Raw genomic sequence first — 15,282 nt, 5'->3', positions numbered from 1 at the left:
TCTTGCGCTCTTCCCCTCCTCCTCCCCTCGCTCTCTCTCTCTTTCTCGGTGAGAGGCCTTCAAAACCGTCGCCGGCCGAGCCAGCTTCGGAAGCCAGCAAGCCGAGCCCGAGCCGATCCGTTCACCCCCTTTCTCCTCTCTCGTCGTCCGCATTGGGCGCGCTATTCCGAGCCGGCTCCATGGACGCCGACTACTCCACCAACGGTGATTCCAAGTAAGGACGTCTCCGTTAGTCCGGGACCCTCTACCGCCGTTATCTCTGTGTCGACTTATAACGGTTTCCATCCCCAGGCACCACCACTTCGGGGGGAGCGCCTCGTACCAGGATCATGATGTGTCGTCTTCGTCGGGATGGAACTCGGCCCAGCAGAAGCGCAAACGTTGTCCGGTCTAATGCCGTCTTCTCCCTTCCCTTCTCTCCCTCTCTCCTTTTTTTTTTCCTCTCTCTCTATTCCCCCTTTTTCTCCCTTTCTTTCTTCTTTGTTTCTTGAATTCCCAATTTTGTGCTTGGGTTTTTTGTTCTGTTCGCATGATTGCACGTGGCTTATGGCTGGGATAGACAAAGCTGCAATCTTGATGGTTTCTTTTTTTGGAATTCCTGGTCCTCTGGTTTAGTGTAGTTTGATTTGGTTAGTTTCGTGACATGCATGATCGATTTCATGGAAGTCCGCGAGATAGGGTTTGGTATTGTTGCGTTTAACTTCCGAAAGTTGTTTTTTTTTTCTCGTTATTCTGGGTGATCGAAGTTGTTCGATTATTTTTTGAATAGTGATCTTAGGGTAGGTAGTGGAGATGATGCTTGTTTATGCTGTCACTTTGGTTGGATTTTTGTGATGACTTGACTAGGGTCAACTTTTTCAAGCTGGGCATTTTTTGTCTTGGTAAATCAAAAAATTGAAAGAATTGCGTGCAGGGTGAAGGTAGCTGGGGGCCTGGGGCTTCACTTTGAAGGGTACAATTCTGAGGTGCTGAAAAGGAAAATATATAAAAAAAAGAGAAGAAGAAACCCTTGTTAAGGTGTCGTGGTTATTATCACCATCATTATTACTTAGTAACATCATTAAATTTTAGCAATAATAATAATAATAACAACAACAACAACAACAACAACATTATTATTATTATTATTATTATTATTGTTGTTGTTGTTGTTGTTGTTATTGTTGTTGTTGTTATTGTTAACATTGTTATTGTTGTCGATCATTATTACTGTCAGTATTAATCTTGAGGCATTGAACATAGACTCATTATAGGTCTTCATTGATAGCATCGAGAGAGTTCTACAAATAAAATCTTAAAGATTTTTTGTTGCTCATGCGGAGAATAAAGGATAGATCACCACTCATTCCGTTGGGTTGTATGCTTCTTTTAGCTAAGTATGTGTAGAACATCTGTCCAAGGAGTAAGAAAGAAATGGTTAATGCACCTAATTGATTTTACAAAGATAAAGACCAACACTCGCCATCTCAGTACCGAGCCCCTACTGGTATTATGCTGGTACTATGTCAGTATGTTTGGTACGGGGATGAATTCGGTGTACTGAGACTTGGTACACCTCCCGTATGGAGCCTCGGTTTGGTACCTATATAATACGGTACACCTGATATGGGGTAGTACGCACCGGTACAGCTCACCATGCTAAAAACAAATGCGAGAATTTTCCATATGTAGAATACTTGGAAAATCATTCTTGAGAGGATCAAAGGGGTATCTCAAAAAACCATCATCACTTCTTCTTTCTTCCCTCTCTTCATGTCGGTTAAGAACTTCATGTATGCACAATTTCGATTATGAATTACAAACAAAAGCAAGAAAAGTATTAAGATCAAGTAGTTGCTATGGTGTGCTTAAAGATCTAAATGTTCTTAGGGTAAACTGAACCCAGGAAATATCGGAAAGGTTTCCATTTATTCTTTATCTTTTGTCAGTCTATCATAAATTTATCCTTACATGAACATTTCTTTGAATTATTGGAAACTTAAATTCTTTGTTTTCTCTTTTTTTGTGTCTGCTTGTGGAATAATTGACATCTGCCTCCTCCTTAACAATTTTCTTTAAATCTCTCCCCATCACTTAAGAATTTTGAACTTTTGCTCTTTTAAATAAATATGGTACCTGGCTTTATAACCTGCCTATTGCTTCAAGCTTTCAACTGTCTAGTAAACAGACTGAATAGGTGGGCCTTCTGGTTCAGCTTGTGCCTATCATTGCCCTGCCTTGCATTGGTGTTTAGATGAAAAGAAAATCAACTAGAAAGAAGTACTAGTTCCTACTAATCATTGCGAAACATTGGACTGCTTTGATTTTGAGATTTGATCTATAATGTTTGATTTCTTTAGTTTCAACCTGCTTTGAATAAAATGGAAGTTCACTTCAATTTGCTTGGTCCTCTCTTCTTATACTATGTTTGTAATACCCCTAAAAAATAATAAAAAAAAAAGGTCTCGTGGGCCGGCCCGGAGTGGCCAGGCCCACAAACTTGACCCGTGCCTGGCACGGGGGCGGTCGAGGAAGAAAACCCGGCTAGGGTCTTCTTCCTCCCCGAATCCAGCGGAGAAGAGGGCATCTCAAGAGATTTTGCCTATATAATCCCCCCTCTCCTCCTCTGATTTTCTCCACCCAAATTACCGAAAATCACCGCCGAATCCGAAGCTCCTCTTCCGAATCCTTCTTCCTTGATTTGTCGCCGGAAAGCCACCGGAGCGCCACACCGGACTGAGGTAAGGCTCCTCCTTCTCCTTCTCTTTCTTCTCTGTTGTTTTCGGCCTTGTTCGTCGTGATTGGAGCCGATGCATCACCAGAAAATCGCCGAAACAGGGATGCCCTGTTCATCCCTGTTTTGGTCCTCATCCCTCTTGTTTCAGCATTGCCGGCCGCCGGTTTGGCGGGGCTGGGGCCACCAGTTTGGCCAGGGTTGTGGCCGCCGTCAAGTGGGGGCCGGGCCGCCATGGCCGCCGCCTCTTGGACCTCGGGGGGGGGGGGAGGGAAAGGAGGCGGCCGAACGTAAAGAGAGGAGAGAGAGGGTTTCTCTCTCTTCTTCTGCTCTCCTCTCTTTCTCTCTCCTCTCCCTTGATTTCTCTCTCCTGTTTCTCCCTCTATGTTTCAATCTCTTGGGACTCTCTCTATGAGACTTTCTCACTCTATGGGTTTTCTCTCTAGATTTTCTCTCTCCAGTTTCTCTCTCTAGATTGGAGTTTTCTCTCTCTCTAGTTTGATCTGGGGAGACCATTGTTTGTAAGGACTGCTGGATAGTCGTGGTTCAATGGAGGGTTTTGGGTTGTCAGATACTCCAGATAATTTTTAATATTGATTTGGTTCTGTAGGGTAACAAACTGTTGGACAAAGAGACATTGAGCAGGGTTCTGCGCACCCTAGTTCGTAGATCAAGGTGGTATGTCTAGGTTGTCAGCAAAGGGGTAAGAATCCTTGTACGCCAATCCTGCATGATATAAATATTTTGCACCTATCTATGTATGATGTTCTATGATCCAGATAAGTAAGAAGCAAAAATAATTTTATATTAAATTGTATTTTGATCGTATTCGCTTGTGGTTGGTATCATGATGGATGCATGCATGCGCATAACCAACACTTGCATAATTGGATTTATGGATGTGGTGCTATAGACTAACCTTGATATTATTGGTTGCCTGTCATGGGCTGGAAACATGACCGGGTTAGTCTAAAGCTGGAAATTAATAAAATGGATTGATGTGTGGATGTGAAATTGATTAAATGAATATTGACTTTGGGCCATCTCGTTATTATTGGTTTGCCCGTTACAGGCTCTAAGTGTGACAATGTTGGTTTGTCCGTCACAGGCTCTAAGTGTGATACTATTGGTTTGCTCGTTACAGGCTCTAAGTGTGACAATGTTGGTTTGCCCGTCACAGGCCCTAAGTGTGACACTATTGGTTTACCCCGTCACGGGCTGGAAACATGACCGGAATTTGGCCCAAAGTCGGAAAGATAATTGATCCGAATCAAGTTAATATAGAATAAAAAGAAAAGGCATTGAAAACAGTAATGAAGATTTATGAGCTATCATATATTATATCATTCTTGTGTGGCTGGATTTTCATTGATGGTGAATGTACATACTTATATTGATTATTTGAGCCTGTTGGAAGCCGTTTATGATTTCATGAAATGTGCATCGATTTGTCGTGGTTTTCAAATCTATATTATTATTGTGTTGGAGTGGATGTGTAGGGGTTCTTACTGGGCTGTAAAGCTCACCCCCTTCTTTTTTCTCTTTTCAGAGTTGCAGGATGCATAAACATGGATGGGTTGGGAGAGCGAGTATCAAAGTCATTAGCTAGTTAGTTAGTTTATGTTTCTTTGATTTCGATGAATATTTGAACATCTTGTAATTGAACCAAATTGATTATCTAGATATGTTGAATTTGTCAATTTGAATTAATTAATTAGTTGTGTATTTATTGGATTTTTGTTTATCTTAGACCTTGCATGATTTTTAGGGCACTACTCTAGGGCTCATGCGGCCGGTTGCGTACCGGACCCGGATGCTGGGTTCGGGGCGTGACAATGTTGCTTGTTCTATGCACTCCAACTTGGAAACCATCCTAGCTAATAAGAGAATTATGATCAGATCAGCTTGGAAGTGGCGTGACTCATAATTTCAGTATATTGCTTTTGCATTTGGATGAAGTTGCACCAATGAATGTGCAATATTGTATGGTGGGTCCGGTATCAATTGGATCTTGAACCTAATCTACATTCAAGCATTCTTCGACTGATAAATGATTTTGTACTTTGTAGTAGTTGGTAAATTATTATTATTATTATTTTGTTGGAGAACCATTAAGAGATCCATGCAGTTGGTAAATTTTGCATCAGAATGAGGTATAGACATTTTACACTATCAACAAAACCAATGTCTTTCTTGGTAGTTGTCAAGAAGGAAGAGTTTTTATAAATGATCTAGTTATATCTCCCAAAGTCATCTAATTGTTTCCCCTTAACCTGCTATGTGCAGGTATCAAGTACCTTAACATTTAAAACCTTTTAGATGGTTCTGAGATAGGGTAGTATTTATCTTGCATTCTGCCATTCCCAGAAATGCTAGTGCTGCTTAATATTCCAAGTACACAAATAAATAAATATATATCATGTATCTATCAAATTAAAGGAAATTAGTTGATACGAGGTTCATGCTTGATTAATCTTACCCATCATGTCGCCCTTTTAAGGCCCCCCTCTTTCTTTTTTCTATTTCTTTGTATTGATTTGTCCTGGTTAATCGTGATCATCACTTTTTGGTATGCAGGGCTCTGTTACATATTGAAATATCATGGTCTTTAATTATCGAACCTTCAAGCATCATCTTATTTGCAGCGATCGCAATAGGCCCTTTTGACTCTTTTCCTCTAGCACATCAATTTTAAGTGAAAATGTCAGCCAGATTTCTGTCTTCTTATAACATGTCATATTTCAGTTTGTTAAAGAGATGCATCTGCTAGGCACCATACTGTTCTCTCAAATACTATAAAATGTCAAATCAGTCTCTTGATGCACTTTCCTTGTGTGTCCTAACAGCAAAAGTATCATAGATCTGCAAGAATCTGCTCTCTGATACCATTTGAGATAAACTTGATTTAGATGCTTAGACAAAAAAAAAAATGGTTGAATTTATAACTTCAGGTGAATTCTCAGTCCAGTTGCACAAAAAAAAAAATGTAGACATGCCATGCTTATAAGGAAAATAAGTGGTACATTCATTCTGTTTTCTCAAAATCTAACATAAAAGTCTTAAACTTAAGTCAATCCCACCTTTTATAAATAAAACTAACCAGTCTTCATCTTCGAGGATTAGTCTACGATGCAAACTCCCTGCTATTGCTTTAAATTTCTAACTTTTTTAAAAAATTAATCTACAAATATTCATTGAAGTGAGGTTGGGTTCTTGCTTATTTCTGCCCTTTTGTTGTCTTCACAGTTGGGCCACAACAACATAAAATAGGGTTGATTGTGCTTTATAGTTCAATGAATGGACCCTTTCGTCCCAACACTATCTGATTCTCCATGAATATCTCCATGAATAAAATCTGAAATAAAGTAATAAAATTAACATAGTCTAGAACTGTCGAGGGAAAGATGCACACAAACTTCATAAGAGACTTAGAAAAGAATTCTAATCGTATTCCCATGTAATTATTGACCACATCCTCATAAGGACTAAATAAACAACATGAATATAGGCCATCGGAAAGAAAGAGAAAAAAACTAGAGCAACTTCAAAGGCGGGTCAAAAAACGAAAAAGAGTAAATTCTAATTTTATGCATCATCTTTCTCTTGGTTCCATCTTCATCCATATCTCTTCCTCTCTTGCGATTGTGCTTCTTATAAGTTGCCTTGGATAAATTTAGCTCTCTAATACGTGCAGTGATGTCCTTCTTGTAATTTTCTTTTTCTTATGAGTTAAATTGGCATTTATTGCACAATATTGTCCTCCAAGGATTCTCTGCATCAATTATTGATACCATTGGAGCCACATTGATCCTCCTAGCCTGACCATCCCACCATCCTTCCCCATGAAAACACCCAGAGTCCCACCCAGGACAAAAGGAGAAAAAGATTTACCAAGAAAGATGAAGTTTTGCTCTTATTGTAGAGCTGATAGTAAAGAGCAGTGTCAATGGGTCGGACCAGTCCAAAAAATTACAAGCCCAGGATTGGAATGTAGGCCCTCGGCATGGCTTAGGGCTAAGAAGTTGAATCTCAAGCTAGTTTGGGGGAGGCTTGGGCTTTAGATATTAAGAAAATCTAAGACAGGCCTCATGCCAAGCCTGACTTGGCTTGACAGAAAAACAAAGCCCTGGCCCTGTATGTTGATGTTACTTTCAAGCTACATTATGGTTTAGGCCTAAGCCTATTGTTTCCATCTCTAGTTCAGGCTCAGGCAGACCTTGTCTTGATACCGTTAACTGTAAGAGTCTGCATGTCGAAAGGTTTGTTTATAGCTTTATAAGAATTTGTTTTGGTGATTTTATGTTTGGATTTAGATCTATGGTGTCTTACTTTTAAATGATAAGTTTTACTCCTTGGGTCTATAAAGACAAACTACTTGTTTTGTTTGATCTTTTTGCTATTATAATTTATGATTTTGAAGTGCCTTGAGGATAACTTATTGAATTTTGCATGTGATATCTTGAACATAGTAATTTTAACTCCTGTTTAGAGAAGTATGGCTGGCTTATTTAGAGAATATTCAAGGAGGGGAAGTTGTAAATAATATCTAATCAGTTACAGGGTAGTTTGTTAAGATATTGTAGACTTATAGTAGATTATCTCTGAAACACTAAAAGTTGAACTCTAGAGAATTTGTTCTTAATATGGTTCGGTTGTCATTTAGCTCAGAAGAAGCCTTAAAATAATTTACTCCAGCTGCAAATTGTGTTGGGTTTGAACAAGATCAGTTTGTTCGACCCATTTCTACCTTTTGTTCTGTCAAATTTGTTTGTCACTCTTAAACTATTTTACCGCCTTTTCCGTGAATGTCATTTACCTGCAAGTAAGCTGTGGTTTTTATCTGCTGAATTGGCCATGATGGTAATAAAGATAGTTTTTCCATCTTGTTCTATGTTCTTAGGTGTTCTTTTTTTAATGTTTGGCAGGTCTGTCATAAGATTAAGAAGAATGTTTATTGTATGACAATACAATCTCCATTACATTATATTTCTGTGATCTCACTAACTCTCTTTAAATGCTCTTGCCAATAGCAAATGAGATTATTATATAAGATTGGATCTCCGTGATTTTCTAGAATGCCATTTGGTCTAAAAGCATTCGAGTCAATTTACTGAAATTTATTATTACTGAATAAAAAAGCTGATCTAAGTTTCCAATGATTTCATTGGCTTCCACTCTTCATTTTGGTGATAATACTATTGATCAAGAAAGGGTCCCTTCTTTGCTACTTATTATAGAAACCAGGCGACATGCCTCTATATAGTATTTACTTGACTATATATATGTATATGTGTGTGTGTGTTTTATTACTCATACTGTTTCTGTTTATGTTGTCAGTTTTCATTTCATTAGTTTGAGATATTATGAAATAAAACACGACTTCAGCAGTAGTTTTGTCTTGTGGCTGTATAAAGTGGATTTTCTATTTGTTGTTCAGGAAGGATTTCTATCATGGTTGTTCTACATTATGACATTCCATGACATATGATCTGAACTTGCAGCTCTTTTTGTCTTTCAAATTTACATAGATAAAATGCTCTTCCAATTGTATAATCAGTAAGATAAAAATGGTTTCTATAGACAGAAACCTATCAATATTTCTGTCTTGAACATTTTTTTTACATGATATGCTCAATTTAAACCAATTTTGTTCATATTAGTTGGTTAAATTTTTCATTAATAGGAGGGTATTATTTCTAATTATGTTTGGACGATGCCCTTTGCTAATTACCATTTTTGATTATCTAATACTCTAACCGTTTTGTCTCTGGATGCTCTTATTATATTTTAACTTGTTTAATATGTTTATATAATTTCACTTTTTTATCCACTCCTATTTGTTTGGTATGCTTCTCAAATATGGATGCAGCCTTGTTTGGCTGAATAAGGTAGAGGCATCAAGCATATTGGAGAAGCTAGGATGATGAGATCTATTATATCGTGATATTTTTGGTATATCCAAATTGTTTAACACAACACATAAATATAGTATTGTCGCATATTTTTCCAAACATTCTATTAGTACGAGCTTATATTCCGCCGTGGTTCAATTTATTCTGTTGCATTGATTAGTGGACTTTTGAAATAGTTTTCATAGTTTTGTACTTACTCAACTAGCAACTTGTTTGCATATTGTAGGTTGTTCCTCATGAGGTCATTCAAATTGATGGGGATGATAATACAGATTCAGTTGTGATCATCCAAGAAAGTAGTTCAGACTATAAGAATAAGCAAACTGTGGAATATGATATGGATAGGCAAAAGGAAGTAAAGGTGTGAACAATTCTTGAATGTATACAGAATACTTTTCATGATCAAAATCAACTACTTTGCAATTTCTGGTACCAGTATCATTTGATAACATGGATATAACGAATTCTTTTTTCCTTGAATAAATTCTGCAGGGTGTTTATTCCAATGAACTTATAGGTTCTAGTTCAAATAGTTCAAACCTTGGTGTGCAAAATGACATTCTCATGCATACTGTGGCATGCCCCGAGCTCAGCCTAGAAGATTTTCCCTACATGGATGAAGAGGAGGAATATGACTATGATGAAGATGATGAAGACTATGAATATGATGCTGAGTTGATTGATAATGATTGTAACTATAGTTTGGTTGCTAAGTTTGATGATTTGGATCTACCTCCAGGGGTGGAGGCTTCGGTACCATGGTTGCAAAAGTCCGAACCCGAAAGGCCAATTGATTTCAAGCTGAGGACACAGATTGAAGATGAAATTGACAGCAAATTTAAATCATTCAAGCAGTTCGATACTGTTGGGGATTACTCAGACCATTATTATGCCAATTCATCTGCATTGAATAAGGTAAGTTTGTTAATTATTTAAATTCTCTTGTTTCTTCTCAGCTTTGGCCATTGTTATTTTTTTCCCCATTTTGGTATATTAATATCAGCCATCAAAAGATTGGACAAAGAGGATTCAGCATGAGTGGAAGGTCCTGGAGAAGGATTTACCAGGTGAGTGTGATCTGTTGAAAGTCGTGCAACTATAACCAATTTGTGATCTGCTAACTGTTTCTATCTATTGACTTCTTCCTTCTATTTTCGTTTTTTAATATGGTTTTAATGATATGTTCCTCATTTATCTCAAAACAATTTTTTTCTAATTAATTCTTGGAAAATATTATGCATCATCTAGTTAAGTATGTTTCCATTTGTCAAGCTTGAATGACTTAGCTGATGTGTTAGAACCCAAGAGGATTGTGCAACAATAAAAAATATGAGATGTCTTAGGGTGATCTTGTTTTCCACTGAAAAAAAGGGTGATCTTGTTTTGATCTGAAAGAGGAAGATTTAAAGCTAGTATTGATGCCTGAATTATTAAAAGACCCTCTTCACATATTCTTGGCTAGCATATATATGAGCACCATATGCTACAACTGAAGCTAGATGCTCTTTTCATCATTGTAGTCGTTTGCCTATTTTAAATCAACCATCCACAATGTGGAGAAATGTTCCTACTCTTTGGAGGTTCACAAAATTCACTTTATATATGCCTACAAGATCACGATTTCACATCAACCATCTCTTGAATGGAGGGGAGCAGGGTTTAGGGCTAGTGGTGCAAAGAGCAGCAAAACCTGTCCTGTGGATATGTAACCTAACTTTCAGGTGTATGGCCTGGAGCTAGATGGTCAGCCAGAGGTTTAACCTGGCAATCCACTGCTTTGAGGAAGCCTCCTAAAAATCCATCTGTTCAGAAGGTGCACCCCCTTTGGAGAACTTGTGGTCCAGGGTTGGCTAGAGGGAGATCTCAAGAGTCTTGGGAAAGGAGCGCTGCAAGCGGAGAGGTGAGGTGTTTACAAGGATATCTTTACTAAGTAGATCTTGTAGACAAGTCTATATGTAATCAGCAGAGCAGGCTTATGGATAGGTCCATAGCTTCTGCTTGCATATCACTATGTTGTGGGGTCTCGAAGCTGCATGAACCAGCGTCTTGTGATTTGCCATGCGGAAATGTTAGACTTATTTACGAGGCTGGCTGCTGCTGATATCTTTGCATTTAGCCACATGGTGGCATAGATATAACTAGTCCAGCTGCTTTTGTAGAAAAAAAAATTGGTAGTTACCACTAAAATCTGGACCATGTTATTTAACTCCAGAATTTAGTCTCAAGGAACCTCAAAGGAGAGGCTTTGCTCGAGCAGTTTCACCCAGAAATTTGTTGAAGTGAAAAGTTCTAGTGATAGTCTTTTCCAGCATTATCATCCACTAGATTTTCTCGGGCTTGTAGTGTAATCTGCCTTTTGGTTTGAATATCTGTTGCACCAGAAATAATATTTGCTATTGCAGAATCCTTTGATTGCACCATTTATGACATCGTAAGTACATCAGTTTTCTATACTTTAATTCATTATGATGTTTTTGGTTGCTTAGGTTGCACAAGGATATGTAAGTTGAAGCTCGAATTTCATTTAATTGTGTTCACTTTCTAGTACTTAATTTATGTAATCATATTGGTTTTGTTATACTTCTTTAGAGACGATATTTGTAAGAGTCTATGAAGGTAGGATGGATCTGCTGAGGGCTGTTATAATAGGACCAGCGGGAACTCCTTATCATGATGGCCTCTTCTTTTTTGACATTCAGTTTCCTTCTACCTATCCACAATCACCCCCGGTATGTGAGTGGTCATGTTCTCTACTGACTTCTCTATCTCCAACTTGAATAATAAGAGAACTTTCTTAAATGTGCAGGCTGTACACTATCTTTCTGGTGGACTCCGACTTAATCCAAACCTGTATGCCTGTGGGAAGGTCTGCCTTAGCCTTTTGAACACCTGGTCTGGCAGCGGTTGTGAAAAGTGGAACCCGTCAAACTCGACCATGCTGCAGGTCTTGGTCTCAATTCAAGCTCTGGTTCTGAATTCAAAGCCATACTTCAATGAACCAGGATACTCTAGGACTGCTAACACGCCCCAGGGGGAGAGGAATTCCTTGGCATACAATGAGGAAATCTTCTTGCTGTCCTGCAAGACAATGTTGTACTCTCTGCGGAGGCCTTTAAAGGTGAGGACTATTCCTTATTATCTGTAGCACCTCATGCTATAAATACAAAGTAATATGTATAGTTTAGAAGGCTTCGTGTACCCTCTGGTATATTCATGATCACAAGAAGCTTTTAAGAATATTAGCATATTTTGAGCAGCGGAAGCTTTACATGCGTAACTTCATATATGGGTTCTTGCAGCATTTCGAGGACTTTGTTGCAGGACATTTCTGCAAGCAGGGACGTGTTATCCTTGTCGCATGCAGAGCTTACATGGGCGGTGCTCAAGTTGGGTCTGTCATTAATGACGAGGTGCAAGATGTTGATGAGGATGATAAGACTCCGATAACAAGATTCAAAGTCACACTGAAGAAACTCTTTGAGGAACTTTTGATGGAGTTCACTGTCAAAGGAGCTGATTGTGATGAATTTCTTGCTCAGAAAGTCAATGCTGGAGCAGTTGATGTCGCTAAAGACTGTGATACTACACTGAGGCTCTGAGTTAAAATTCCAGTACCAATGAAGCAATTTTGCCTAGGTAGACATGATAGTTTCCATTTTTATATAAGTTTAGAATGGACAATGGTAACTTGTGAAATTTTCTGTGCCTAGCTTATGCATCTTGTAAATTGGGCATCTAGATACCCCTAGGCCGAGGTTTTGAACTTTTGATGCTTATGGAGGATTCTTTAGAAAAAATACATTGCTTCCTATTGGTATCTTTTTTCTTCTAGACACCATCCTTGAGTTCATCTCTTTTTGGCATTTCATCTCTTTTTTGTGCGGTCCTTCTAATCAAAAGTTTAGTTGTTGATATCTGAAGCTGAGGAAGTAATTTTGCATGGAGACATGTTTAATATATAGCATGCAATTTCATCAGTTGGCATGTAGCATACTGCTTATGTTATGAGTAATACATCAAGTCATTCCTAGGATGATAATGACATGCTAGATATTTGCTTCCTGATGAGTATATGATATGCTTTAATGTAAGGTTGGCTCTTTGCTGGTATTATGATGCTGTAATTATGATATTATATGACTGAATATCTAAGGAATTAATGTATTTTTACTGACGTTTGGAACTTTAAAGAAATTAATGCATTAGAAAATCGTATAATATGATACTGCACAATGTACATCATAATGTGCTGAACCATGTCACATATTACTTTAATTTTGTTGTTCCCAATCTCTCGAGAGATTTTCTGGCATTTTGCTATGTAAAATTATGGGATGCATGGCTTTACATGGTTCTTTTCCATCCTTATCTGGGACAGTGGCCATCTTATTTGTCTTATCAATAATTGAGTAATGCACCTTACACTCAATTGTGTTATGGCTAAACTGTTGAAAAGATTTTGCTAGCCTAGCATGCTGGGAAATTTCCCCTCAAATGATCTCTTCTGCACTCCACTCCTCTTCTCATAAGATTGAGGTTTCGAGAGAGTGCTTCTTCCATCCTCTCCTTTACCCTTCAGCCTAGTTTCCTCTTCCTGCTCACCGTTCGCTAAGCCATCATTCCCCTCTTCTCCCTTTCTTCTGGCCAATCGCTCTTCTCCCATGATGACTGTTCCTTCTTGGCTCCCAACCTCAGCCCATTGGAGAGAGACTGGTTCACCATCTGGCTTGGTTAATTCCACACTGAATGTCAAATTTCTCATCTCGATTCCAAGCCCCCCATCATCCTCCCACATTCCCAGAGTCTATGCAGCACAATTCTTCCCTGATGATCTATGAGAGACTGCTAGTCGTCGTCCGTCTCAAAGCTGGCCAGGTCTTCCAAACAGCCGAGAATGCCTGCCGCTCTCCTGCTCGGTCGGATGCCCGACTCCCCATGTGAGGTGATTATATCTATCTGTGGCGGGTTTTGGATGTTTTAGCTCTGATGATTGGATCCGGCCATGGTTTCTACGAACGAGGTAAATTGACACTTCAGAACTACATCTTTAGGCTTTAGTTCGCACTAATTTGATTATTGGGACATTTGAAAGTTGATATTCGGGAACTGATCATTTCGATCCTATTTCCGTATTGGGTTATCATGACAATGAATAGAACTATAGATTGATCTCAGAATCTCAATGGACACTGTTTTGGTGTTGAGTGTGGGGATAGCTCAGTTTAGAGCAGAATATAAGCATTTCTTCACTACTCAAATCGTTGCATTCCAGGTCTGCAGGTAACTGCAATCCTCTAGGTGAGGATTTCAATTTCTTGCCACCTTTTGTGTGTCTCTGCCTCGTGTCTTGTTCGGATGTTGGGAAATTGCAACCATAACTCCCATTCCTGAACCTGTTCCTTCTCTTTGCAAAATGACACTGGAATTATCCACCCTTCCAATTCCACGGGCCATTACCCTTACTCTTTAAGTAAAGAGTATAGCGAGAAATAGCATTTGAGGAAATCATGTGGCATAAAGAAGGCAGGAGGCCATTCAAGCGAGTTGCGCTAAGATGATGTTTCACCTAGAAATTTGGATTTTGGCATGACTGCAAGCAATAACCATGCATGGACTGATGCAAGTTTCTATCCCTTCTTTCCAGGTTACAGATTTGACAGAGATGATTTCTTTTTTGATTCAGAATTGCTGCCCAGCAAATTGCAGAATAACTATCTATGGTCAAGGCTTTAGTTCAGTGCCTGATACAGGATGGGACGAGGATCCTTCATTCAAACTAATAGAACCATTGTAACCAAACTGATAAGAGCGGCCAAATCAGACCGTTTCTGTATCTAGAATTTGGATCTAAATGTTTCCTATTTATCCACTAGACGATTTAACTTGACTCTTTTGATTCAGAATCAAACATCATCTTCTTTTGGATATCTAAAAAATTTCTTCTCTTCTTTTGAGGAAACACATGCCAAGCATTTTGAATGGTTCGTTATTGTGCATGACCGAATAAAGAGTTGGAAGGTGTTCTGTTTGGGTAAGCGAGTGAGTGTTTTCAATCTTTTGTCTCCCCTTATTTCTACTGCCCGACTCTTACTTGGTTGCTTTTGTTCTTTTTTCCGGGAAAATCCCCTTCTTTCTTGTTTCTTGTCTTCTCGTTTGTAACCTTTCTTCTGTTCTCTTTTGGGGTGGCACACACCCGGGCTTGTATATTCTTTCATTCAATTCAATGAATTTAGGGTGGCTCAAACGTTCCTTACATTAAAAAAAAAAGTAAAAAAAGAGACTAGTTGATTATAGATCCAAGTCCACCCTATCCATTTGCATCTGGTTTATTATGGCAGAATCTGCCGATCTCTCAAATATGATATAGGTGGAAAAGATAATGAAAATGATTTGAGAAGGATGGATATGTATCTTTGGCACGAAACAAGGATTCATGAACCCATCATTGGATCACCCATTGGTTGCTTTGACAGGTTGATGAATGATAGAGTGTGGTAAAGATATTGGTATAAAGCTTTTTAAAATTTTGATTTTAAGAAAAAATTCATGAAGTTAAATCCACACGCAACGATGCAAAGTCAATATTTCTTAGTGATCTTTGTTGCCCAATGCTTTGAGTTTGTCGGGCGAGCATATCTTGAAATATTTCTTCAGAAG

At 38.6% G+C, this 15,282-nt stretch overlaps 1 protein-coding gene across 3 annotated transcripts; it reads left to right on the top strand.

Annotated features, from left to right (window-relative positions):
• LOC103702531 (putative ubiquitin-conjugating enzyme E2 38) lies at positions 1-14,504 on the top strand. 3 transcript variants are annotated; one of them, XM_026802783.2, is made up of 9 exons: positions 1-214; positions 292-388; positions 8,852-8,986; positions 9,118-9,540; positions 9,629-9,692; positions 11,215-11,354; positions 11,432-11,743; positions 11,925-12,261; positions 14,270-14,504. In XM_026802783.2, exons 1-8 carry the CDS (start codon positions 180-182, stop codon positions 12,222-12,224), a joined length of 1,506 nt encoding a protein of 501 aa, XP_026658584.2. In that variant the 5' UTR covers positions 1-179; the 3' UTR covers positions 12,225-12,261; positions 14,270-14,504. The 3 variants fall into 3 exon arrangements, with proteins under 3 accessions (XP_026658584.2, XP_008783220.2, XP_038984993.1); XM_008784998.3 differs by lacking the exon at positions 14,270-14,504 and having other exon boundaries at positions 2-214; positions 11,925-12,463; XM_039129065.1 differs by lacking the exons at positions 1-214; positions 14,270-14,504 and adding an exon at positions 4,263-4,321 and having other exon boundaries at positions 11,925-12,463.
• The last annotated feature ends 778 nt before the right edge of the window (positions 14,505-15,282 follow it).

The sequence above is a fragment of the Phoenix dactylifera genome, chromosome 8, assembly GCF_009389715.1.
Source record: "Phoenix dactylifera cultivar Barhee BC4 chromosome 8, palm_55x_up_171113_PBpolish2nd_filt_p, whole genome shotgun sequence".
Taxonomy (NCBI): Eukaryota; Viridiplantae; Streptophyta; class Magnoliopsida; order Arecales; family Arecaceae; genus Phoenix; species Phoenix dactylifera.
This window is presented reverse-complemented; position numbering and strand designations above follow the sequence as displayed.

Coding starts and splice junctions, on each gene's coding strand:
- LOC103702531 (XM_026802783.2), top strand. CDS start 180: ATGGACGCCGACTACTCCACCAACGGTGATTCCAA. Junction 8,987..9,117: donor ATAGGCAAAAGGAAGTAAAG/GTGTGAACAATT, acceptor TAAATTCTGCAG/GGTGTTTATTCCAATGAACT. Junction 11,744..11,924: donor CTCTGCGGAGGCCTTTAAAG/GTGAGGACTATT, acceptor GGGTTCTTGCAG/CATTTCGAGGACTTTGTTGC.